This window comes from Syngnathus scovelli, chromosome 2, assembly GCF_024217435.2.
Source record: "Syngnathus scovelli strain Florida chromosome 2, RoL_Ssco_1.2, whole genome shotgun sequence".
Taxonomy (NCBI): domain Eukaryota; kingdom Metazoa; phylum Chordata; class Actinopteri; order Syngnathiformes; family Syngnathidae; genus Syngnathus; species Syngnathus scovelli.
In genome coordinates this window covers 20594877-20621959 of record NC_090848.1, presented here as the reverse complement: position 1 = coordinate 20621959, position 27083 = coordinate 20594877, and the positions used below count along the sequence as shown (strand labels likewise).

The 27083-nt window shown below is 40.2% G+C and overlaps 1 protein-coding gene across 3 annotated transcripts in view; it reads right to left on the bottom strand.

The window, feature by feature from the left end:
• The window catches only part of LOC125989378 (TOX high mobility group box family member 2), an 81442-nt gene that overhangs the window by 26699 nt on the left and 27660 nt on the right, over positions 1–27083 (bottom strand). For 2 of the 3 annotated variants that reach the window (XM_049755697.2, XM_049755699.2), the window contains exons 2-4: positions 25310–25402; positions 14598–14657; positions 1027–1296 (exon numbers count right to left, since the gene is read on the bottom strand). In XM_049755697.2, the coding sequence (XP_049611654.1) occupies positions 1027–1296; positions 14598–14657; positions 25310–25402 (423 nt within the window). The remainder of the gene's footprint in view (positions 1–1026; positions 1297–14597; positions 14658–25309; positions 25403–27083) is intronic. The other variant, XM_049755698.2, reaches the window with a different exon arrangement.

Below are 27083 nucleotides of genomic sequence, written 5' to 3'. Positions count from 1 at the left end.
ATAAAAAAGATAAAATAAAGATTGCTTTATTACAAATTCTTCAACTTGGGCTACATTTGGGTTAATTGACCTTAATCCATTTATGGAGAGTGCTAATCTACTCATCCACATGACTATCGGTTTCTCAAGCCAGCAGCCACTATATTGACTATGTTGCAGTCAAAAGCATCTTTTTATGGATGGAGAATCTTCAGCACAGCAGCTTGTGAAATGTGACCTAATCCCGACTAACAGAGGCCTTTAGCCACCACCCACAGTGAAAACAGAGCAAGCAACTTATGCCGTTTGAGAAAGAAAACCACATAAAACCTGATTAACGGAGGATAAATGCCACGGATGCTCACATTATAGCGTCAATATTCATGATGGTAGAGTGGAAAAAAAGTAATATTTATGTCAGATGAAAGTATATGATGTTGAATAATTAACCACACGGGGCATCTATAATTCATCGGGTTCGATTCTATGATTAAAGCGTCTGACTGTTCAGCAGGGGTGTTTACATGTTGGGTGTGATGCATGTTTGACGCAAGAAAAGTCCCTTTGCTTTCACAGAGGAGGATGAGGGTCCCTTTTAGAAAAGAAAAAGTCGCAGACAAGGGACATTCCGTCTTCTTGTCGAGCTTTCTGTTCAAAAACCTCCTCTTTTTCCCCTCTCTTTCGCTTTAACTAATGAAAATGTAAAACACTGAGTTTCGTGCTCTCTTTCTTGGCTCGCTTTGAGGTCATGAAATCTTTGAGTTGCACAGCCAAGGAGATATTAGAGGAGCTGTGCGCTGCAGAAATGTGCGTGGCTGCAGCTCTGTGCGCTGTTTTTATAAATGTTTCATACTCAAGGCACGAGCCTCTGCTTTGACTTCACTGTCTCGGCTTCCGTGGCCTCTAACCGCTCTAATTATCACACTAATGGATGAACGCTTTACCATTATGAAAAAATGATCACAGTTGAGCAGAGGGAGGCACATCGCACCGCAGCGTTAGATGACAAACTGGGGTGGGGGGGCTGAAGAACAAGGGTGTACTTACTGAGTGCATAGGCCCCGAGAGGATGTGGGTGTCCTGACCCAGCATGTTGGACATCATAAGGGCGGGCAGCTCGGGGTAGGAGTAGGTGTTGAGCAGGCCATTGTGAGGCAAGGAGTGAAAGGGGTACCCTGACTCATGCTCCATGAGGTGCAGCAGAGAAGGGTCAGCGTGATTGGGGGGCGTGATTGGGGGGATCTCGTAGTCCTCATCGCCTGCTCCTCCTCCTCCTCCTCCACCACCATTGCTGCCTCTGCCCTGACTGGAATAGCTCTGCAAATGCATACAAGACAAATTAACAGCGATCTTGACTTATTTGTGCATGCTTGTCAACTCGTTTGCTATTGCCAGTAAATGTTGGCAACATATTTGAAAAACATGACAAACACAGGTTACAAAAAGGATGTGCATCGACACCCAAGGGCAATTTGGAGTCTCCAATCCACCGACATGGATGCATTAGCATATATTTAGGTATGTGGGTGTAAACTGGAGAACACAGAGGAAATCCACAAAAATAAAATTCAAATATGAAAACTTTGCACCTGCAAAACACAGCCACATATTCGAGTTAAAGTAATATCGCCCGTTATTCAGAGAGTCTTGCTACAGATTTAACTTGAACACGAGCATGAATATAATGTTGGAGTCAAATGCTTAATTACTGCAATTTAACTCGCCTTAAGTAATTCATGAGGTTTTGGCACAAATTGCTGCAATTCCACACAGCAAGAAACTATTCAGCAATAATTGTATTCATTATCAATTCAATACTTAGGACTACACACACTCCACAGCTGTTCTACAGAATATTTTGGTTCACAAATCTCAACAGCGACAATAAAGCGTCAGCTTGTGAGCAATAGAAAAGAAATACTATTTCTTGTAACATTGTGGTTATTTCATAATCTCATAAATGCAATCAAACATGTTTTTCATGATAACAAAAGTCCAGTGTGCATAAATGAGCTGTAAAAAATGCATTGGGGTTGAAGCATGAGCAGAGTTTGTAGTTGTCTTTCATAGAGCTTGTCTTGACATAATGTTGCATTAAAAATGATGCTTTTCTGCTCTCAAAAGCATACTGAGGGTATTCACTGGGGAATAAAAAGCAATTTTGTCAGCGGCAATCTGATGCCAACTCCCCTTTATAATGACTGAAGAAAATTAATCATCACAAATAATATTCCAGTGTCAGCCATTCATGAGCTTTTTAATAGAATTTTTATTATTCATGTCTCGTGGTACACATCAACGAGTCCGTTCTGCAACATTTCAGGAATCAATTCAATATCGTCTTCATGTTGCCTGTCATCTCGCCCGCCAGTGCAGCAATTCATCTTACAAACAAACATTTAAAGCAAACAGAAAATGTGGAAGAATAACTATGATATCTCCCAAACACAAGTGGTACCTCAAGTTAGGCTGTGACTCTCCTAATGCATGCTGCGGCTCTCCTAATGCATGCTATTATTGAGAGAGAGAGAGAGAGAGAGAGAGAGAGAGAGAGAGAGAGAGAGAGAGAGAGAGAGAGAGAGAGAGAGAGAGAGAGAGAGAGAGAGAGAGAGAGCGAGAGAGAGAGAGTAATAACACTAAAACATTTTACTGAGTGCTGAATGTGCTTTTTCTTGATGATTGCTTAAAATGATCACTAACAGTTGTTTTTCCCCTTACAGTAAAAGGTTTTTGCAATGGCTGGTGTCATTTTGAATTATGGTTGCTAGGCACTCTGTATACAAATAGAAACAAATCTAACGGTTTGTATACTTATCCAACGGTACAAGTATGGCCAACTGTTCACTCCGCAATGTGAGGACCATGAAAACTATGGTTACAGGTTCCGTATTCTTTTTTGTTTGGTATCTTCCCATGTGAAAAGAGGAAAATTCTATAAATGGACAAAAATAGCCTGCCCAGAAAAAAAGCCCCTTGTGCTCCACTGATTTCTGAATTGTTGTAATACTGAGGAATCCCTCATTAATTTGAAAGTGTGTATGTGCGTGCATGTGTGCGTGTGTGTGTGTGTGCGTGCATGTGTGTGTGTGTGTGTGTGTGCATGTGGTCAAAACTGAGCCATTTCACATGATGTGTGTAAATAAAAGTATTGCGTTTAACAAAAACATAAAAGCAGACAAGGCGACATGCAATTGCTAGTCAGCAATCAAACGGGCAACCCTAACCCCAAAACAATTTTGGTTTATTAATCAAATAATGTAATATACGAGTGTACTTGCTTTATTTTGGACACCTTCTCGGTGTGATAAAACATAAGTTGACGTTTGCAATTTCTCTGGTTCAAATGCTGTCAGAGGCTATTCAATAGGATTTTATTCATCTTTATGGCTTCCCATGATGCCCTTGGAGATTAGCCATGAGACAAGGACATTTCACGTTTAATATTTTCAAATGTAAGATAAATAATTCATAAATATACTGTCTTTCAGTACATGAAGGAGAGCGGATCAAAGAGGGGTCAGAATAAAACACCAAATGTTGATTCAGCCCTCTCCTAACCTTCACACCCCCTGCAGAGGAAAATTTTGAGGAAACTGTGTTATTTTTTCAGACAAAGGTATTAATTTGATTCTCCATACCGCCAATAGAACCTACAATCAGTGCTGACTATTTTTGTTTTTAAGTAATGGTGTTTGATGACCATGAAAAATGTAACTGGGGACAAAGATGCAGTTGGATCTTTGTGCTTGCACTTTGTCAATTTTTGTGTGCCAGCAGTTTTAAAAAACTAAAAAATAGAAAAAGGATATTAGGATTGTACCTTCATGTTTTGATAGCCCATGTCAGTTATTGGGAATACATTTACCTCACAGCATAAATGAGAGCACCACAACAGCCAGCTAGCTATCCATTTTCTCCATTTGCTCATTCATATATCAGTTTATCATTCATATACCAGTTTATCGGCCTAATTAAATGTGATCCAAATCAGTGCAAAACATTTGGAACTTAAAAAAAATTGACCATGCTTTTATGTGCGTAAAGTGTGTGAAACACTCTTTCATTTGAAAGATAAATATTAGTCTTAATTTTTGAAAGATCTGTTGAATGCAAGTCATTTATGTGTGATATTTTGGAAATGGGCTGCGTGGTTCACTTTATGAACTTGCTAATCAATAATCAATAATCAATAATCCTTAGTGTTTGACAATTAATACTGTTAACTCAAACTGCTCATATTGTGAGGTTATCAAAAATAATGAACTAGTCTTCAGTAGCAAGAAATGTATCAGCTTTGAGGAGAAAACAGTTTTGAAAAAAAATACTTCAAGGCGGCTCATGGTTGTGCTGAAGGAGTCATTTATGGCTTTTGATGATTGTCAGCTCACCTAGTCATGATATGTTCATTAAAGAGAGGAAAACAAAATGCTGCTGAAAACCCTCGAGAGCCTGGCATGGTTGATGGCTTGGGTAAATTGCCCAGAGACTGGAAATGTGAAGTTTAGAATTTCTTCTGTGATTGTGGAATGTAATAAGACACACGGGAAACATGAATAAAATAGCTAAGAAGAAAAAATAGGCCTCACAAAACTTAAATAACTTTGAATGAGTATACAATGTCCTATGGAAAGTCATTCAGCCATATGCTGCTCAGTGAGTAAAGTGACAGTACAGCATGGTTTTTGCGACAAACAACAGCTGGCTATGCATACATAAAGATCCTCATGTCCAGTTTGTGCGTGCCAGACAGACACATGGCAACAGCAAATCTTTAAAAACATCTTATGGGGAATTTCACCATTCACCTTCAAAAGCCACCCTGTGCTGTACACAAAGGCAAAGAATCAAGCTCATCATCAGCTGCACGGATGAGGAGTGTCCAAAAAGCCTGCCTAACCCGTCTTTGAAAATACAAGGGAGTTCATTTGTTTCAATGGTAGCAGACAGTGTGATAGAAAAGAATGAAATAGCACCCGCTTGACTGACAGCGAGACAAAACTGGGATAAGTGAAGTGTGTGAGTCAGGGTGTTACGGGAGTATGGCGGGGTCAAAGTTTGTGTCTGTCGCAAAAGGACAGGTGGGCTACGGAAAGCCTCAGCCAATGGCGAGGCAGTGAGCTAACCTCTTGCCCGCTTCACGTGTGCACTGGTAATTCTCTCAAATGTCATATCAAAATGGATCTCATTTAAGAAAGACCCGACTCCCAATTGCAGATGTGGGTGGACCCAAGCTGAACTTAAACACGGTGGTGGAGGGTGTACTGTATTTTGAAAAGGTCTACAAAAAGCAGTTTTTCACACATTCTTATCAGTTTTTACATCACTGTAATTCAAAGAGGTAAAGTTGAATGTTTAAACAAAACGTCTCTCATCTTTGCACTGGAACGGAAAGGTCTCCACCACTTTTTTTTTATTCTTTTCATTTGAAAATATATATCAAAAAATATGTTGTATATCAGAGGTCCCCCCCGCCCCCAAGGCACATAGGAAGCCTTGGTAATCACATATGGCACAATAGCGGGAGTATTATCGCCTTTATTTTTATTTTCATGATGTCAGTCTTTTAGCCCCTTGCTTTATGACTCACAAACGGAGCAGAGACAGGAGAAGGGGCGGGGCGGAGGGAACGGGAAAAAGCAAGGGAGGGGTGAAAACAAATGATGTGGATCCCTCATTGTTCTTTCTCTATGCCCTCATTCCAGTCAGGGTAATAAGAGAACATTGTGATTTACTGTCAGCGAAGCGCAAGAGTGCATCAGAGAGAATCCACTGCGGCAGGGGCCATTAAAATAGATTTAACTTCCCACAGTATTAGGCCAGATGTCTACACTTCTATTATATTTCAATCAGCCATGACCTTGGTCTCCATGTGATGAAAAAGATCACTAGGAGAGTGAGCGAGCGTGAGGGAGGGGGAAAACACAGTGAAAACCAATAGAAATATCCAACTACTTAGTCCCGCTAAATCCCTCCGCTCCATCGTGCTGCATTTACAGCGAGATGCTGGGACCGAAATAGAGGCAAGGATTCAAGTTCTGTTAAGAGACTGTATGAATCATTGAGTGCTCTCTTGGTGCTGATAAGTTGCTGAATTTTTGGAGGGAGTGCTGCTGCTCTGCAGAAAGGCACATTTTAAGCAGCCAGGCAAAAAGGGCGGGACCATGGGGTCATTTTGATGTTCTTCACCTCTTAAATGTCACAATTAGTCGCTGTATCCATTTATTAGCTCACTTTCAACCTCAACTGCCTAATATGATCATTCTAAACATGTTTGCAATTCTATTTTTTCCTCTCATTGTGCCATCTTTGCATCAAGTCCTGAATCCATTTCATGCTCATGAAAGCAGAGCAAAGGTCGCTGCTTGTTCTATTTCTGAGGCTGACGGTAATTGGACTTATTGGCGGGCATGGGCTGACCTACATAAAGAACTTCAGATCCCTGGCTGCAGCTTTTTACAATTCCCCCAAGCATAGGCGTGGACGTTGTGCTGATGTGACTCCCATGTTCCCCGAGCATCATTTTCAAATTTTGATTTTACAGGACTGCTATATTTGTGTGCTAAAAACAGTGTTTAGCCCAACTTGACAACACTCAGGTTTAAAATTTGAATATATTGTGAGACTCTCCTGACCTTGCCGACGGCTCTATATGAACTCAAAGAAGGAATGAAATGTGTGTTGGCGTTTTCAGACACTAGATTTTTATTTCTCATCCTTTGTCTTAAATGTCCCTTTATGGTGGTGAGAAACAAGCAGATTCACTGATAAGGGTGAGCAGAGTGGCAGTGGGGCTATAATGGTTCAGTGTGAGTCACTATTGAGTAACGATGCCTTCGCCTACATCGGGGTGTGTGGTGCCAGGGTGCACTGACGTGACTCAGAAAGGGATAGCGAGGAGGAGGAGGTGGTGGTGGTGACACTTGGTCTTAAAGGTCTTATCTGCTGTTCATAAAGGCTAAACCACATCTGGATATCGATTAACGGAAGTCACAATAATCATGTCAAATGTTTGGAATGGTTATGTTGGTTGACGAGTCCTGAAAAGTTAGCCGCGGTTGAATATAAAAAAGAAAAACCCAGAAGCAATTCTCTTAATTGTTTTGAGAACCTTACAAATGAGAAATGATCTGCTTATCCCATCCACCTCACCGTAGCGTGCATCCAAAACACCTTCCCAACACCAACATTTGGACTGTAATCTTGCGCGTCAATGTACTCTGTTAATTGTGGCGTTGGTCGACTAGTACGCTGAAAACCTGCCCTTAATTTGCATAATGTAAATATGCATGCTCACAATACCAGGTTATGCACAGACAATAAAACAGTGATATGACAATAACTGATGAGCAGAAGCACAAATTGTAGGGTGTATTAAAGAGTGGTGAGCAGACAATGCAGAAAGTTTGAAAGAGTAATGAGCGAATAAGGCAAAAACAACCTTACAAGTACAAACCTATGTCCTGACAGTATATGAAAGTGCAATGACCTGAGTACAAAAGTACAACATGAAAAGTATGAAAACCCTTACAATGCAAGTACTTCATTCAAAATTGAAGTAAAATGAGTAATAATAATAATTATTCCATGAAGTAAAATGAGTAATAATAATAATAATATTAATAACAATAATATTAAACAACACTGGGTGGGGGCAGCAAATTACGAGCTGCGGGTGATCATTTTTTATGATTTTGTTTTCTGATCAACATATTAAGATTACAAACCAATAGTTTACCAATAGTTCATAGTGCCACTGCTACTAACTACTACTACTATTACTACTACTACTACTACTACTACTACTACTACTAATAATAATAATAATAATAATGATAATAATTTGGGAAATCTAAGTGATTCGATTTGACAACCTGAGTTTATCACAGTCGAGCTGCAATAAGCCGAGGTGTGTGAAGAAGGGATCAGATTTGACATTTCCCTGCCAGAGTAAAACCAAACTTGGCAGGAAATAAATCCTGCAATAGCAAAACAACATTGTCAGCTAAGCATTTGATAGGTTGATATACATCGATACAGTTAACTGAGTGTTTTTTAAAAAAATATATTTATTTTAGAATGACTGAGAAGAGCTGAAACATGAATTGGCTTGTATGAAGTTCATTCCGGTGTGAGACAAATGAGTTGAAAGGCGAAAGAAAGCCACTGAGTGACATGAGAGACTATCTGTGTCTAAAAACAGACTCAAATCAACAAGAGCAAAATGGAAAAATAGAAACACAGAATCAGAGGGAGCACAAGACCAACTAGAGAGCTTTCTATTATAATACAGCCCATCGGCCACTGTTGGCTTGCAACCGTCCCAAATCAATACAGACATATGGCACAGCAAGACACCTGCGAGCAGAATACACAGCGAGCAGAATACACAGGAAGAAACTTACAGCTTTTCGGAAGACCAGTGGACCCTTGTTCAGCTTCAAAAGGACACGAGACAAAAGTTCCAACATGAGTGCAGGACACACACAAACTTCTTTTAACTTAAAATATACTTCTCTACACAGCTGCTTCTCTAAATTCTCCTTTTGTTGTCTCTCATTTCCACATCACTATCTCAAATATACTACACATACTGTTTATGCATGCAGGCCAATTACAGAGTGAGTAGAAACCAGCCCAAACGTTCCAAAATATATGTGGAGGACATGTCTGCACACACACGCCAACAGATCAGGCCTGATATGTATCCAAAAAAACGCTTATTGTCCATCCATCCATCCATTTTCTGAACCGCTTAGTCCCCACGGGGGTCGCGGGCGTGCTGGAGCCTATCCCAGCCGTCATCGGGCAGTAGGCGGGGGACACCCTGAACTGGTCGCCAGCCAATCGCAGGGCACACAGAGACAAACAACCAATCGCACTCACACTCACACCTAGGGACAATTTGGAGTCTTCAATCGGCCTACCAAGCATGTTTTTGGAATGTGGGAGGAAACCGGAGTGCCCGGAGAAAACCCACGCGGGCCCGGGGAGAACATGCAAACTCCACACAGGGAGGGCCGGAGGTGGAATCGAACCCGCACCCTCCTAGCTGTGAGGCGGACGTGCCAACCAGTGCGCCACCGAGCCGCCCTGCTTATTGTCCATTGAACCAAATTAGAAAATGTGTGGTGGTGTTGAAGGTAGCCATTTTGGTTTGGCAGCGAGCCCTGTCATGCAGCTATTACCCTGCTACAAAAATATGCACTGCAATCAGAATTATTTGACACACGCACGATAATCACAATAAAGTGAGATGCTTTTCAGTGGGACGCAAAGGGGGGGAGGGGGGGGGCTCTTAAGCTCAGAAGTGACAGACAATTTTCATTTGCCACAAACTAGCACTTAACATTATTCTAGCAGCTCAGACATTTTAAATCGTTATTTCTGTGCACTGTTCCGCAACAAAATAAGATGCACAATGATTCTATTCCTAATTTTATTGTAATAATGATTGTCTTATTTTTTCAACCAAGAGACAATAAACTGTATGATGAAATAAATTAGGTTAAAACTATATAGTATGAGATGCAATCTCAAGTCATTATTCAACCAATCAAGACAACAACAAAAAAAATTAATTCCCCTAATGGTTTTGGAAAGATATATGAACACAATCCGAATAAGCTGTCAACAGTATGACACTATGTGATGAATGGGGCACATGGAAAACATCACTTTCATATAGAAAATGTACAGTGGTCAGAACCTTGAAAACATCTTGTTTGAATGAAGTGATTGCGTCCAAGCAGACAGTAAACGTTCCCCTCTTTAAAGCTGTTTCTGATTAGCGGTTCTCTCTTTTTAAGAGTGCAGAGATGTTATGTGTAATGCAATCTCCTGGCTGTGTCAAACTGCTACCTCACTGTGTATGCTGTGGAAGACGCAAACAATGGGCTCTCTGTTCTGGCTCCGTGCACCTTTTTCACTGGCATGTATCATGGTCAGACTCCGAGACGGTCCTGAATCCACACTTAGATGTTGTATTAAGGGGTTCTTCTTTTCTAAAAGGAAATTATTTTGAAGGTAGCATACTGTCTCTTGAGCGTTTTCCCAGAAGACGTTATGAAAGACAAATATATACACATTATTAATGTTACAGTAATCCCCATTTTATATTGAAGCAGAACATTATTCCATATTTGAGACTGATTTGTCGGATCTAAAGTCAAAAGCCAGAAATATTTAAGAAGCAAAATGCATGAAATTAAGCATCCATTATGAAATGACTCAAATGCGCAGCAAATTGCTCTGATTACAAATTTTGTTCAAATAATGCAAGCGCTTTTTTTTTTTTTTTTTTTAACATGTAGTTGCGTTTTAATTAATCTTCAGAATTGTTACAATGAATCAATGTTGTTGTGGTGCCATACACATGATAAAATCCTTGATTTACACTTCTTCATGGAATGAATGAATATCACAAAAAGGATTAAAAAATAAGTGTAATTTTACCCCAAATATCTAATTTCATAATGATTTTGACAGGACAATGTCGTGGCATCGGACAGGGCAACCAGAAATAGCCAGTGATATCGCTTAGCGTCAGTGCTAACTTTCATGTCCAGAGTCGTGCGCAAATGGGTGCACAAACTCTCTGGCTAGGCTCTGAAGTGCATCACTTGCTTCTGACCTTGTATTTTCTGCTAATACATTTTCTTTTACACATATTGAATTTTTAAAACAGTGTCTAAATGTAAATTACACTTCTTGAACTGACATTTTAATCAAAGAACAAATGCAATTTCAATGGTTGCTAAGTGTTCTTACAACAACTCACTGCTGCACAATACGGAAGAACATGGTACAAGACTGACAGGCGGCTTAAAAATTGCTTCTTTACAGACCTTAGTGCAAATAAAGGCCAAGTTATTAATCATTCTAGTATTTCATGTTACTGCCTAATATTTGAAACCATCCACACTACAGCAAAGCCATGAACACGTCACCCCCATTTCAAATGATTGTGGTGCATTAAAGGATTGGGGGAATTAAAGCCAGAGTGAACTTTGTGTTAGTGGTGGGCAGTTTCGGGACTGGTGGTGAGTAAGCTTCTCTTTCACATCACTGACAGAGCATCAACTGCAGCCGAGATGTTTTGAAAAGCCCAAATTGCTTTATCCACTAAGAAGCTATTTGTTGACACAACAGTGCAGACCTGCCGAGGCAGTCGCTGATTGACACATGGCTGCCGCAGCGGAGAAAGTACAAAGCCGGACATTTATCCCAATTAGTGTGCACACATGTATGCATGCAAAGTGACATATAATTAGGACAGCCCAGTCAATGCGACTAACAATAATGAACCCCCAGTCTGTGATGAGAGCTATAAGTAGACAATGAGCTTTAAAGCTCCCTCTCGACCTCTTATTACAAGTCACTCAATCCCAACATCAAAGTTAAGGCAACCTTATGACTATACTACAATCATCTGTGTGAGCGTGTATGAATTGTGTGTGTGTGTGTGTTGTTTTATGAGCGTTTTATTTTTGTGTTTTTGTCTTGGCAAGATCAAATTACACTAAAAACTGTCATTGTTGATAGTATTAATCTGTCCCCACATCATTGTTATTTTTAGAATTCCTAATAAAGTGTTTAAAATAGCTAGAGAACAAATGTGGTAACTCTTTTGTCTGAAAAGTATGATGAAACTAAACTGTACGGGTTTTTACTGGGTATTCCGGTATCCTCCTACATTTCCCATAACATGCATGGTCGGTTAATTGAACACTCTAAAATTTTGAGTCTAAATTGACTCTAGGTGTGAATGTGTTGTCTGTATGTGCCCTGCGATTGGCTGGCAACAACTTCAGGGTGTCTCGCCTACCGTCAGCTGGGATAGGCTCCAGCCAGCACGTGTTGGGTATATTTGAGTGAGCCTGTTTTCGTTAAAAACTTGAATAGCTTCAATGCTTTGGTGCAGAAGAAATTGGTCTGCCACCAAGGTAAGTCCATGAAGATAAATTTCTGCCTATTTAATGGATTAATTATCCCATCCTTATATTTATTACAAAAATCATGGCTCTAAATGTTTTGAAAAAGATTTTGGATGTAGTCACAGTTGTTTGCTTTAATGAAGTACTAAAGGCTTTTTTTTTTTTTTTTTTACTGCATCAGCGCGGACTTTGACGTGTCTTACCATTTTAATCAATGACTGTAATACTTTATCATTTTAGGTAGGTACAATATGATAGCAATAAAAGGTACAATACCACTTGTACCTCCTCCTCCCAAGCTTCGAGAGGGCGGCTATGTGATGATGACCGCATCTGATGCTGCTCTACTGCTTTTGCATCAAGTTCTGAATTCTGCACTGACCGAACATGCCTGGTTTTAAGGACGCCTTCTCTGAAAAAGTCTTTCTGCAGTGCTTCATCTCATTCAATGGACTCTCATGTTCTGACTAATATTGTACAGTATCACATTATTTTCATTCCCAAGTCTCGCGCTGTAGTCTAACTGCACTAGTTGAGTTTTGTGGAGTTAGAAATGGGCTTTTGTGGGACTGATCACAGCTGACTTATTTTCCCAACCAATCCAAATGGCTCCCCTCATTCCCTTTACATTTAGCACAGCAGAGACGCGCAGTAGAAATGGTGGAAGCATAACGGTAACACTGGAGTCCGAGAAGAAGATTGGTGCGCGCAAAGTATGTTGATCGGGAACTGCAAGAACTTCTCTCCTTGCGGATGATGAAGCCCTGCACACTGCACGAGTCTTGAGTGGAGTTCTACCACATCGCTCACTGTGGGGAGGCCCTTAAGTAAACAACTATCAACCATGTAACCAGCGATTACCAAAAATAAATAAAAAATACTACTAGCGCATGCACATGAAGAAACAATCTAACTGAATTGTGAAAAAATAAAATGTCACTTTCTATTATAGTGTAGAAAGTGACAAGTTTGTGTTTTTCTGCACCCAATGGTCTTGACCTGTCATTGAAGGTATTTAGCAAGGTGCTAATTGATGAGGAGGGTCCACCTCACCATGTTTTCACTCTCTTTTCGCACTGCTGGATCACAACGTTCCACAATTGACCATATGTCCAGCCGTGTGTTCCTTCCCACTTAGCAGCTGGGAGCACTCACCGCTGCGCCCGTCCATACCTCCCTGACTGTGACCATGACTGCATCCATAGCAAGCAGTGCATCAGTGATGCTGCGAGTGGTGAGATGCGGCTGCTATGAGCTGTGAGTGACCTGCTGACTCACACAGTGATAACACTGCTGATGGTGTAATCCATATGCTATGTTTAAAATAACAGTCTGGCAAATGGCACACATTTTGTGGTTTGTGGAGATTTACGTAATGCGATCTCTTACATGTGGAAAAACAGGAGAAACTCAAATATCCCTTTTAGTTAGTGATGTACAAGACAGTCAAATAGGGCCATAATGAATCTATTTCTAGCCATTAATTTTAATTATTAGTTTTTGGGATGTATTATTTTTAGCCAAGTTTGTTCTTGGGTTAAAATGACTCAGTGGTGTTCACTGCTGGCCCACTGCTGTCATTCATTTTTACACAGACAAGTGAGTTGTAACACAATTAAGAATGGTGCAAGTGCTATACACTATACTATGTCAATAAACGTTTTATTTGGAGGAAATAAACCATTTATCCATATTTTCTTGGTTTAAGGCTAAAATCGAACAACAAGTTTTGCTATTGTGACTTCTGAGTCTTTTGAATTCTGCCAATTCTGATCACTTCCTAACAGGCAACATATTTTGACCCTCAGTATTAAACCAGATGGAAAAATAATAATATCCTAGCAATCACAACAGCAATACACAGAAACAACTCATACTGACAGAAAGCTTTCAGCATGGAGATTTGCGTCTAAAGCTTTTTTTCCAGAGCGAATGAATCACAGCCACAACCAAAACCAAAACCACAACCAACAGCTTAATAATAATAAATCAGAGTTTATTTACTTTAATACAGAAAATAAATGTTAGTATTCAGGCATGGGTATAATTTAGGGGAAGTACAACTGTAACATCTAACCAATATTAAATTTTTCAGAAAGAAAAAAATATTATTCTATTGGTTGGAGTATGCGGTTGGTACATCTGCCTCACAGCCAAAGGTTATGAGTTTGAAACTCAGCTCTGACCTAGCTTTGTTGAGTTTGCATTTTCTCTCTGCGCTTGTGCGTTTCACCACACTTACTCGTGTTTCTCCCACCGTAACCTGCATATTAGTTTCATTAAAGACTCACCCACAACTTGCTCATAGCTGTGAATGCGATTGTGAATGTTCAAAGTCATGGGCTTACGTATGACTCTGAGCAGGTTTTACGGCTGTACTATTGTGAAAACATTAAACAGTAGGGTGTGACTGGAATTGCACTTATTTTTGGCCAAATTTGCAGAATCTTAATCGATTTTCCAAAGGCAATTTTTACAGTTCTGCAAACTATTTTTCATGCAGCCAATCATTCTAGCAGCTCTAAAAAAATCAACGTCTTCATTGCCAAACGGGCTGTCACAACTGTGGTACTAAAACACAGAATAAAATAAAAGATATTCCACTGACTTAAACGTAGACGCAGTTTGTTCTAATGTCTCCAGTTTGACATAAGTAACAGTGGTGACAGATGTGGGCACACCTACCTGGTTTGGTGACCGAAACTCTTGGTTATTGTCATTCATGTACATGTTGTCACCATCAAACTGTGGGAAGAAGCAGAGAGGAGGCGTTAAGATGCTATCCAAATAAATATTAATCAATAAATACGCCATGGAGGAGCTGTGCAGTAGAGAAGCCCTTTACGGGTGGCCTGAAGTGAGAGACTAATGACTTTGTCACTTTGGTTAAACCTTATAGTATGTGTGGCATGGGACTGTCGGTAATTACTGTTCATCAGCGGTGCCAGTAATGAGGCTACATGAGCTCAGTGGTGAAATATAGGCTGTTCCCTGTGGGCTCTGTGGTGTGTGAGAAGGAGTGAGAATGAATCAGCGCACAGCGGCGACACGCCGCGTCTTCGGGAGCGGGCTAACAAGGCATTGAAAGATCACTTGCTGCAGGTGCCAAAACACTGTCTGACGGGGGTTAGGACTCAAACAGTAACCCCTGACCCCCCCCCTCCAAGATTGTAGGGAAACAATCCTAGGCCGCCACTCAAGTGCTACATGCAACACGCTAGCTATCGTGTCAAGTATGCTGGAAGGATTAATCCCAGAGGAATTCCCTGCAAAGATCAGCTGTTACAAAGAGGGCCAAAAAACCCCAACTCACATTCTGTTTTTAGCTCAGGAGAAAATGAGATTCCTCCCCACAAACAGCTCAGTAAGTGAACAGGTGCAGTGTCAAGGTGACGGAGAAACTGCTACCCTGTTAAGAGGAGACGTATTGTGAAACGCCCTTGGCTTCCAAAGGCATCACACTTTTTCATAGCACGCACGCAGCAAATGGAACAAACCTTGACTGGGCTGGATAATAACAATCACCCGCACGCAAACACACAAAAGACAAACGCACGCTCACAAAAACTCAATGTGTCAAATGAAGCCCCCTCTCTGTTTGCTGACTGAGGTCACTCTTTGTAATATCACTGCACAGAAGCCAGACAGCAAGAGACAACATGATCAAACCCGACAGCGTTCGACACCAGATTCCTCAGATGTGAAGCTACTGGGAGCCCTTTTTTTATTCGGGTGGCCGTCTGTGCACACAAAAAGAGAAGCCTTGAAGAGAAAATACACCATGCTGTGTTCTGGAGGACATGAAATAAGATATGACATACCTGGTTAAAACAGTGACCAACAAGAGGGCAAACCTTTATTAAGCTTTAAACATTTGTCACACTAAAATCAATAAGCTAGGATTTAGAAGAAATAAAGGTCTTTTTTTTTTTAACTCTTTCTTCCGAATCCAATTTAAAACGGATCGTTTTTAAACTAGGTCTGACAGCAGATGGCTGTGTCTAAACATTTTGAATCGAACTCAAATGCTGAATGTGTCATTTGTGTTGGAACTAAACATCAATAGGACCACTATTACAAAAATACCTATACATTATAAAACATCCAGATTGATGAGAAGTAAACAGGAAGTTGCAAACATACGCAGATGAAATCATAATTTCAACACATTAACTTGACTAACAGACCATATTATTTCTAATTATCATGTTGATACGAGGAAGATAGCTAAATGAGCATATGAGAGGTAAGAAATACTAGAAATGAGCGGATGTTATTGGACATTGCTTGGTTAATGATGCATAGCGTAGCGCCAGTATGGTTACAAGACTGAAAGAAGCATTATGCAGTGATGGCGTCAATTTGGATTTACAAGACTGAAAGAAACATTCTGCACTGGCGGCGTCGGTTCGGAAGAATCGCGAGGCTCCGGTTCGTATCTTGAACAGTTCAAAGCATAGGCGTTCGTAAGTAGGAGTACCACTGTATATCAAATCACCATTTCTCATTGTAATGAATGGAAATTCCATTACAGCGTTGCACAATGTGTATAATTGTCTTTTATTGTGTTCCGTTTACTAAACGTAAACTAGTTAGAAAAATTCAAATGGGAGTGGCCATAAAGCAAGAATTGAAGCAAACTTGGCAGTCACGTTGAGCGGAAAGGGACACTTGTACATAGCAAGGAATAATCACACAAATGATTGCCTATGCCGTTATATTATTTTAATAACTTTCAACAAATGATCAGGGTCATATTCAACTTATCACTTACTAACTTGCAATATGGAATACTAAAGTGATCAAGCCCATGTAACACACCTGCAACATGTCTTAATAAATGTTCAACTTACCAATACTATCATTTTAACAGAGCGAATGAATACATTACTTCACTGCTGTTGTATCTGATTTTATTTGAGACAGGGCTTTCAATTATACTCATAGGGAAAGATAAAACCCTGAGCAGTGAAAACTACATAAATGAGATGCTGACTAATTTACTTGATGCTGGGGAGAAAGAGGACATTTGCTTAATGAAGCACAGCGTGTGGAGTTGGGGCAGCCAGTTTAATTTGAAAACCTTTTTCATATTAACCTTGCGAGGCAGATGGACTCATGAGAGAATACAGCTTTAAGTGCATCTTGTCAAAGCTTGCCATGATATTGAATATACATACATATATATATATATATATATATATATATATATATATATATATATATATATATATATATATATATATATATATATATATATATATATATATATATATACATTCATATACATATACATTACATATACATATACATTCATATACATTCATATACAGTATATTCAATATGGAAGAAGCAAAACTAACTCACTGGAGTCCGTGCAGGAGATTGGCACGTGCCAATTACTTTGATAAGGAACAGCAAGCAGATCTCCTTGTGCAGATGATATAAAGTTGACCACTGCCAACAAGGCACCTGAAGACCGCCTTCCACCCCATAATGCACGCGTGTGGCAAACTCCCATCCCACCCCAGAGACACATCAGTTGTGCCAGTCACAGGCTTTTGAAACATATTAAATATGCTAATAAAAACAATAGTGCATTCAATGAATTGATTTCTATAATCATTCAGAGGGTTCAGTGCATGCTGATGTCATATTTATGAATGAAATACAGTGACATCCACCACACAGACTCTGTTTGTCTTTGCCTAGGCCCAAGATCAAATCTACCAAAATTGTCTTACATCACCTGTGCCACAACTTAGACCTGGATTCACTTGGTCTTGATTTTGTCTGCTTTCTGTACCAAATTATCAGTTGCACCGGGGGCATTAAAATGAAAACCTTCTGGGTCCGCTGGATATTCCAAACATAGTAAACTATAATTGCAATGGCACAAAAAATGAAAATGCAGCTGTTATTACGCCGAACCCACATAGGCACAACCAAAATAGAACCCTCTAACCCTCAAGCATCCATCCATATTTCTATCCGCCCATCCGTCTGGCCATACACCCATCCAGTCCACCTGCCTGTCCATCCATCCATCCATCCATCCATCCATCCATCCATCCATCCATCCATCCATCCATCCATCCATCCATCCATCCATCCATCCATCCATCCATCCATCCATCCATCCATCCATCCATCCATCCATCCATCCATCCATCCATCCATCCATCCATCCTCTATACTGCTTTTCTATACTGCTTTTCTATACTGCTTTTCTATACTGCTTATTCTGCTCAGGAGGCTAGAGCCTATACCAGCTGACTACGGCGAATAGCTGACTACACTCTGGACTGGTCACCAGTCAGTCACAGGGTACATGAGACAAAATAATTTATTTATAACATCCACATCATTATTGAGTGGGAACTGACCACATGCTGCCTACACCAAAATGTACCATCAGTGACCTGCTACAAACAATAATATTAAATGTAAGGGGTAAAAACACCAATCAAAATGATGAAATACTACCAAGAAAGGTCAGCCATTTTGTGCTTCAACATGGCTGCTCATACATTGCAATATAAAGCACCCCCACCCTTTCAGCTCTCCTATGCACTGCCTCACTTAAAATGCCAATTTATCTTGGACTCAATGCTATCAGCTCTGCCATTACTCCACATTTACAGCAGAAATCATCTTCTCATTCACTGCTTTTCCATTCCCTCCCCCCTTTCTTCCTCTCATGTTCTGATCATTTGCAACCTCGCGTTGCAGTCGTAGCCTGCCTCTACTTCTCTCTCCTCTCTTTCTTCAGAGGGCCTTGGCATCGTTCGCTCCCCGGCAGTCTAATTGGGCATTCTGCCTGAGACAAGGGCCTCATTAAGCAGTAATTACACACATGTTGTTTTCGGCAAACATCTCTATTTGGATTGCTTTGCATGGTAATTGTTCAGCAGGGACCGCTGTTTGCGATGTTTCCCTGCATGACACGTGGTGCAGCGAGAGATGAATAAAAAGGATTTGCGAGTGTAATGATAAGATGAGGAATAAAGATAAATTAGGAACTAAAAAAAATGCATACATAAAAGGATAATAGGGAAGACCAGAGTAGATGGCCTAAAAGGAGACCCTAAATTGAGACGGACAATAAATAACAGGCATTCAGAGTTAGAGGAAAAGTGGGTGGAGTGGTTGAGAGTGAGGAAGTAGATAGGAAAGAAAGTAGTGCAGCTAGTAAGGCCTACAATTACGCCTTGAAATTTTCGACAACGATGAGTGTCTCAAAGATAATGAAGCCACAAGATTGAGGAATGCTAACCAGCATATCTAAGGAAAACGTGGAATAGTTACACTGCGCTAAGAATGCGACACACTGCCGGGGGCATTTCATCGAGTCACCGGTGAGACGGAGGGCGGCTGAATGACAGATGTACAAGCTTGGCTTGGATTGATGGACAATCCATAAACTCCACATAAAACCTTGGAGGCAACATCTGTTTTTGGAGAGAGAGAGAGAGAGAGAGAGAGAGAGAGAGAGAGAGAGAGAGAGAGAGAGAGAGAGAGAGAGAGAGAGAGAGAGAGGTGCTGCGTAGATGTGTGTGATGCATCTAATTTATTATTATTTTCATCGACATCTCTGAAGTCCACTGTCACATGACTATTATCAAATTGCAAACTAATTCAACTTTTAACGCCATGTGTACCAAAAGTACCAAAAGATATGACGTAAACCCCAGGTTAAATTATTCAACAAAGCACTGTAGTTAAAAATGCGCTAACCAGCTGTCCCATTAAAGTTTTACCTTGTATTATTATTTTTTGAACACAGATTATTCAGCCTGCAATACAGCATTACATGAATTACAATGAAAATGTGCTTTCATGGAAATAATTTCTTGGTATTTTCTGTTAATTGTATAAGTAGTGTTAGAGTTGTATTTTGAAAAAGTGACGTTTTTAGTCAAGAAATATTGTTTCTAAAATGAAAAAGCTTCTATTAATTTTGGTCCATTAATTTTAATAGAATGCAAAAGATGAACAAAGGAAATTTATATTTCATAGAAAATTCTACTGGGTTGAGACAAAGTTAAGATGCACAGTTTGTATACCTTTATTTGGAACTCACTTTGCCATGATAGTGTGCATTCATGCATTTTACTGCAAAGTGAACAGCAGCACAACAAACACATAACTAGTATCATAGTTTTGGAATGGTTTACACTGCCCCTAATTTCATTATAATGTGACTGTTGTCTGACAGTTGTCCTTTTAACCCATTCTACATCAAAGTGGATCTTTACTGTGACAATAAAAGTGTAGAAAAACTGCAGTGTCTTACCACTCAACAAACTTTTAGAACTTTTCAATGTATATAAGGCAATCTCAAACAGAATGTGTAATACTTGTGACTTTAAAAGCCTTTTCCAGCACACCAAGTCTCTAAAAATAATTCTCTCACCGAGCGGAATTAATAAGCCCAGAACAGTACACAGCTATTCTGTGAAGAAAGGGGTATGGTGGTGGTGGTGGTGCTGGTGTGTCGAAGGGGTGGCTGTGGTCGGGGGGTTGGGGTGGGGGGCTCCTCATGCAATATGCATGCCTGTTTGAGCACCCTCCTTCCTCATCTTCACACTCTTCTCTTGATTTCTCTTTCTACATCTCTCACTCGCTCCCTCCTTCTGTGTTCAATTAAGCTGCAGGAGAGACCGAACAAACCTCAATCTGAGACAATGGGCCCCTGAATTTTGATGTTTCCCAACACACACACGCACGAACGCACGCACGCACACACACACGACACACACACGCGCACACACGCACACACACACACACACACGCACACACACGATATATAAGATTGGAGGATGCACAAAAAACTACAGTAACAATGCTGCCACCGCACCACGAGCACACAATGAAGACTCATGGCGTCATTTGCTCTGTTGTGTTTCGATAAGGGAAACAGGGCTTCTTCCTGGGTGTGAAAGCATGCAACATGCACCCAAAACACACCCACATTTGACTACAGCTGGACCTGATTCGCATACAGGAAAGGCCTATGTCTGTAAATTTACTCCGTGCGACCAGTTTTAATTTCATATGCAAAAGGTCACACTGTGTTTAGGTATACAGATCAGTTAAACCAGTGGTCCTCAACCTTTTTAGCACCATTGGATTATTGTCAGCCAATATTTTCATGGACTGGTGTTTGATGATGTCACAATATTTGTAAAGAATATTTCTTAAAACATTTCTAGAAAATCCAAATTAAATGCATTAATCAAAAATAGCGTCAATAAATTAAAAAATCACAGACTGCACATTGTTTATTGAAGTTTTCTTTGCAAAAAAACATCCGTGCTTGAACTATCCCATTTCCGCAAAACAGACCAAACCACAATCTTAAACAATCTTTCCAGCCAATCATATGGCAGAACAACAACGGAAGTGTGTCACCACATAAACACTGCCACCCCAAAACACTCTTCAACACTTAGTTCCACGGAGGAATTCCGTATGCGAACACCACAGTATAATGTAATAATAAACGTGAATCCACTGTGTATTCCTATGCAACTTTACTTGCAGCATCCTCATAACATCACGTCAATATAACATAAGTAAAGTTATGTTATGTACAAGTCACCGATTTGTAAAATCATGCCTTATTTATTCTTTCTTGTGCGGCCCGGTACCAAATGAGCCACAGACCGGTACCGGGGGACCCACTGAGTTAAACAACAGCATTCCTAACTTTATTAGATGAGGGCCAAGATTAAGATGATTTGCCGACTTTGTATCATGATGGAAACTATTAAGGGTCTCAATTGATCTATGTAATAACTACAACAACAACAAAACATACTCACTCCCTATTTCGAATGTCCCTAAAGCCTCTTCAAGTGAAATGACACTCACAAAACAGCACATCCTCATTCAGAGGCTAGGGGAAAAACATTTAGAACCCACAAAGAAAGAATACATTATCGGTTTCAACCACTTCCGACACCGCCGATTTAAAAATAAAGAAGCTTGCAGCTCTCATTCATTTGTTCATCTGTTGCAGTGGAGCAGCCACAAAGACATCAAACTTTTAATTGCAGAGATAGCGACAGAAGTAAGGCAAGATTGAGGAGAATGCTTGTTTCTACTCTGAACTCAGGTTCGGTAAACGAATGAGCGCTCATCAGAATTGAAATCTCATCACCGATAGGACCTCAAACTACAATTCAAGGCTTCAAGATGATATTTTTTATTTTTACATATTTTTTTATTTATTTACCCCACCCCCACTGAAAAAGATATGTATGTAATAGTACATAACTTTTATTTGAAAAGCAGGGACTTAATGCAAAACCAAAGACTCAAGTCATTACTGCACCGCATGAATAATCGTAACAAAAATTCATGTTTTCCTACTCAGTGAGAATTGGACTGCTTATCAGAATGATGAGCATGCAACAAAATTTATTTTACCCTCAGGTTCAAAACAATACAAACGTACACTGGCTACTATAAAATAGCATCCCTATGATTGTCATAGTACCCAAAGATTACTAACCACAGCTCATGTTGTAATATCAGAGTTGCGTGCAGTCCTTAAAGAGAATTAGTCATCCCCGAGCAGAGCAGACATGTTTTACCTCCCATTTTGTTAGCATTTCAATCGTCCTTTGGCGAGAAGACTTTTTTTATAGCACTTGAACATAGGCAATAACCAAAACTGAATTGAAGCCATGACATCTTAATGCAACACACACACACACACACGCACGCACGCACGCACGCACGCACGCACGCACGCACGCACGCACGCACGCACGCACGCACGCACACACACACACACACACACACACACACACACACACACACACACACACACACACACACACACACACACACATATATGGAGTCACACTGCAAATGCTTCCATTTGACATTTCAATTTCATTTTGACACAGAGCCACATTTATAAATATGTGCTGTTTAAAAGATGCGTTTCCAGTTCTGGTCTATTTTTACTTCATTCCAAAAACCCAGGAAGTTTGAAAGTTTTCAACTCCAATTTGGAGGTGCACTGGAACCCACCCGATATGGATTTCCAAATTTGACTGACTTGACCAGAATGATAATGCCGAAAATGGCAGCGCACACAAACACTTAATGGTATTAATTTATACTGCTGATAAAATTTTTTTTTTTAAAAAAATGCAATTTATCACAACCTGGATATCCTGGGTATAATGCAGTATGTCGTCTCTCTGAATTTATTCAGTCAAATGTTGATTTCAAAAGATCAGGTTTGCATTTAGGATTGGCGTCAGTCAGATTATCCATTCACAAACAAAGCATTTATTATCTTATCGCATTTGTCAGCCATGGTTTTAGTCCCTGTGTGACTGGAACAATTTACTAGGCTTGGACAGCCTTTTTTTCCTTTTCCGTGTGCTTTGAAGCTGTGGACAAATGCTACCTTGTCTATTGAACTCTCTGCACAGTAAGCACATTGCAACCATGCTACCACTGTCCATCTGACCATGAGAAATAATGTGTGCTTCAAAGATATAAAAGAAAAATAACAAGACTGCACAAAGCTGCAGAGGATAATCAATAACTGCATGCTAACTAGCCGAAACACTTGAACAGCTTCCAGCACAGCAGCATCACATGCAATGAGCTGGGCCCAGCAGGTGCACAATAGTGCTATATTTAACTACATGGGCGCCACTAGGAAGTAAAGTAGTTATCCCACCGGTCTGCCTGGCAGTTACACATTCTGAGGTGAGAGTGTGTGTTTGTGTGTGTGCATACACTGCAGTATGTTGTTGAGGTTTCTCATGAGAGGATGCAAGAAACTAACTGAGGTAAACAGCGCTGAGGAGGAGATAAAGGGCAGAGTGAATGTCACATTACCCCAAGCCCTTTGCCTCAGTGAACCACAGCATCAGATAACTAACTGCAGCAAGAGGAGGAAAAAAGTCTGGTTTCCTCCATAATATAATTGGTTATCACATTGCAATCTACTGCTTGCTGCCTGTGCACAGAATAGTAAAGAAGCAAGAAAGAGTTTGACAGTTGTGGTAGTGACGACGACGATGATTACAAACACAGGGAACACAGCTACTTTCATAAGTGTCTCAGTTTTACACTTTATAAAACAAGTAACTTTGCTCTATTTATCAACGATAACAGATGGTATCAAATACTGTTAGTGCATTTGAACAGAAATAATGCAAAATGTTTATAAATCACACTGAATGCATGATGTTGTTCGTTTCTTCTCTGCACATTAATTCCACGTCACATTATGAATAATCAATTAAATAGTAATGTGGTTTTGAAATCACACACACTTGAACTTTGAACATAATATTCTGGTGTTCCTTCTTCCCAACACAACAATTTAAGATTGAGGAGACTATGAACACTACTTGTAAACTACCATTCAAAAGTTTGGGGTCACTTACAAAATGTCCTTATTTTTAAAATAAAATTGTTATTTTTCAATGAGGATAACGTTAAATTAATCAGGAATACACTCTATACATTGTGAATGTGGTAAATGACTATTCTAGTAGCAAACGTCTGTTTTTTAATGCAATATCTACATAAGTGTATCCCAGCAACCATCCCTCCAGTGTTCTAATGGTCCATTGTGTTTGCTAATTGTGTTACAAGGCTAATGGATGATTAGAAAGCTCTTGAAAACTTTTGAAAACCCTTGTGCAAACATGGTAATTTTCATCGAAAACACTACATTGTCTGGGTGACCCCAAACTTTTGAACGGTTTGAACTGTTGAAAATGCAGATTGAGATAAGTTAAGCACAATACAATAAAACACTACTAAAATTACTCATTGAAGAGACGTAATGCCAATGGAGAAGGAAAGTGGACTGCGTACTTTACAGTAACTAAAGTTACGAAACGAAACGAAACGAAACATTAGCAAAAGCTTGTTTGTATCCAATTGATAGTTATTTGATTTAGAGGTGTATCAATTGAGGGATTAATTCAAGACTACTGTATCTACTGGTTTCAATGAGGTAATGCAATTAATTTTGCCCCAATTGTTGTCAAGACAAGTCAAGATCAATTAATGAACACATTAGTTAAATACACAACTATAATTCCTAATTATTTTAATTTTAAAGATCCATCCAGCATTTTTTTCCTCTGTTAAAACCCCTTCCCATATGGCTATTAAGTTTATCAAGAAAATAAATCAGATTCTTGTTTTTGAAACATGGAAATATTGGTAATCTATTGTAGAATGATTGCATGCGCAACGATAGTTGTATGTCAGCTGTTTTCATTAAAACTTGACATCAGCATAATAGGGTCTGTAAGTCAGTGCTGCGAGGTCAAAGTTCTCCAAACAACTGGGCAGCACAAACAGGAGAGGTTTTTATGAAGTGGGTCTTAGCTAATGTATCTCACCACAGCAGTGGGCAATCTTTTCCTAGCTGGATTGATGCCTGGATGGGGGGCAGAGTGGAGCCTGACCCCTCGCTCACCCACACTGTACCGGGCCTGTGGTTTGAGATAGAGAGACAGAGCGAGACAGACAGACAGAGACAGCAGGGAGAGGAAAGAGAGGAGACAGAGAAGACAAAAGTGGGGAAGGAAACGACATGGCGGGGCTTTAGTTTGCAAGGTACAAGCAGTGCATTTGTAAAGGAACATGTCAAGCCAAACAACCACAACACACATACACACGCACGCACGCACACAGGTTCACAAACCTCCCAAATCCTCCACATCCTTTCCAACCCTCATTCCCAACGCACACGTGCAGGGGAGGAGTAATGGCATGAGACAACACAGTGCTTCCACCTTGGGGGCTGGGTGGGAGAATGGAGGTTAATGAGCTGACATACCATCCACCCAAAATGCACGCCCCTCCACCCCATACCCACCATCCACTCGTTTCCCTGCGCTACTTCTCATACTGACAAGCAGACACACAAAGCCTGACAAGGCTGCGGCACTAAGCCAAGACCGTGGAGACTAAAGGTGTATGGTGGAGCATTGAGTGACCTCTGCATGATGCTTGCAGCAACAACTACATTTGAACAACTGGAACATCAGCCAACGTCTTGTGCAATCGGATTGATCTGCAATTCTCAGGGAAGCAGGTGTGCACCTGCCCTTTGTGATTGTTAGGCTGCAAAAACTAAACAGAATATGGCAAAACAACACTGTCAAATTAGGCTATTGTGTACATGGTTCTAGGACATTCCTTCAGCAAAATTCACAACGAAATCATTTAACAAATACAAGTTGTGATGATTACCATCTGTATCAGATCTGAATGTATTTCATCTTTGAGCTGTAAATAGCACTGTTGACAAATCCTTACATGACCAGCAGCCGATGAGCCAAAAGCTAGCCCAAATGGTAACCCCAAGGATCTCTAACCAAGCCAAATGGCTGATTACAAGGAGACAAAAGGCAGTCTGCGAATAGCTTCAAGCAAGCCTAATGTTTACAATTCCACAAGCAATCCTTCAAAACTTGCTAAACCTGACCACCGTAAACTATTGTTTATCAAAACTAGCTTTCAATTAGCAAAGCCCAGCTACACGCAGACATTACTGACCTAAAACAAGCCTCAGTGTTGACAAAAACTTGCTTTTATCTAACCAAAATTGCAACTACCGAGTACAATCGAAAAACTAGCTGTCCTAGATCACTGGAATTTAAATTGCATGACCAAAAAAGCAACAGCATTCAAAGCTGACCATTATAAATGGGTAGCACTCAGTGCTGGCGTAAGGCAGATGTACGACATTTCTTTGCCAGTGAGATATCCAACGACAATCTATGAATAACATAAAGCTTTGCTATTCATACACAATGGCATGTTGTTTGCCAGGTAAACACTCCCACACAAAAGAGCGTGCAGACAGGATTCAACCATCTACAAACTAGAGACTTACCCCACGAGTCTTGGCACTAAAATAACATCGTTAAAAAGAACATGATCAAAAGTAGACAGAGAATTGATGAAGTCACTATGGGTTGAAAACCACAAAGAGGAATTGTTAGTTATTAGAGCTCAGTGAGACAGTCTTTGGAGTGAGTCATTTGTGGGAAGACTTATGCATTTTTAATATCCTTAAACTGAAGAGCCAGAAGAACACAAACGACATGAAATAATAAGAGGCATTTCACCTTAGCACTATCCGAGCATCTCAATTATTTACCACTA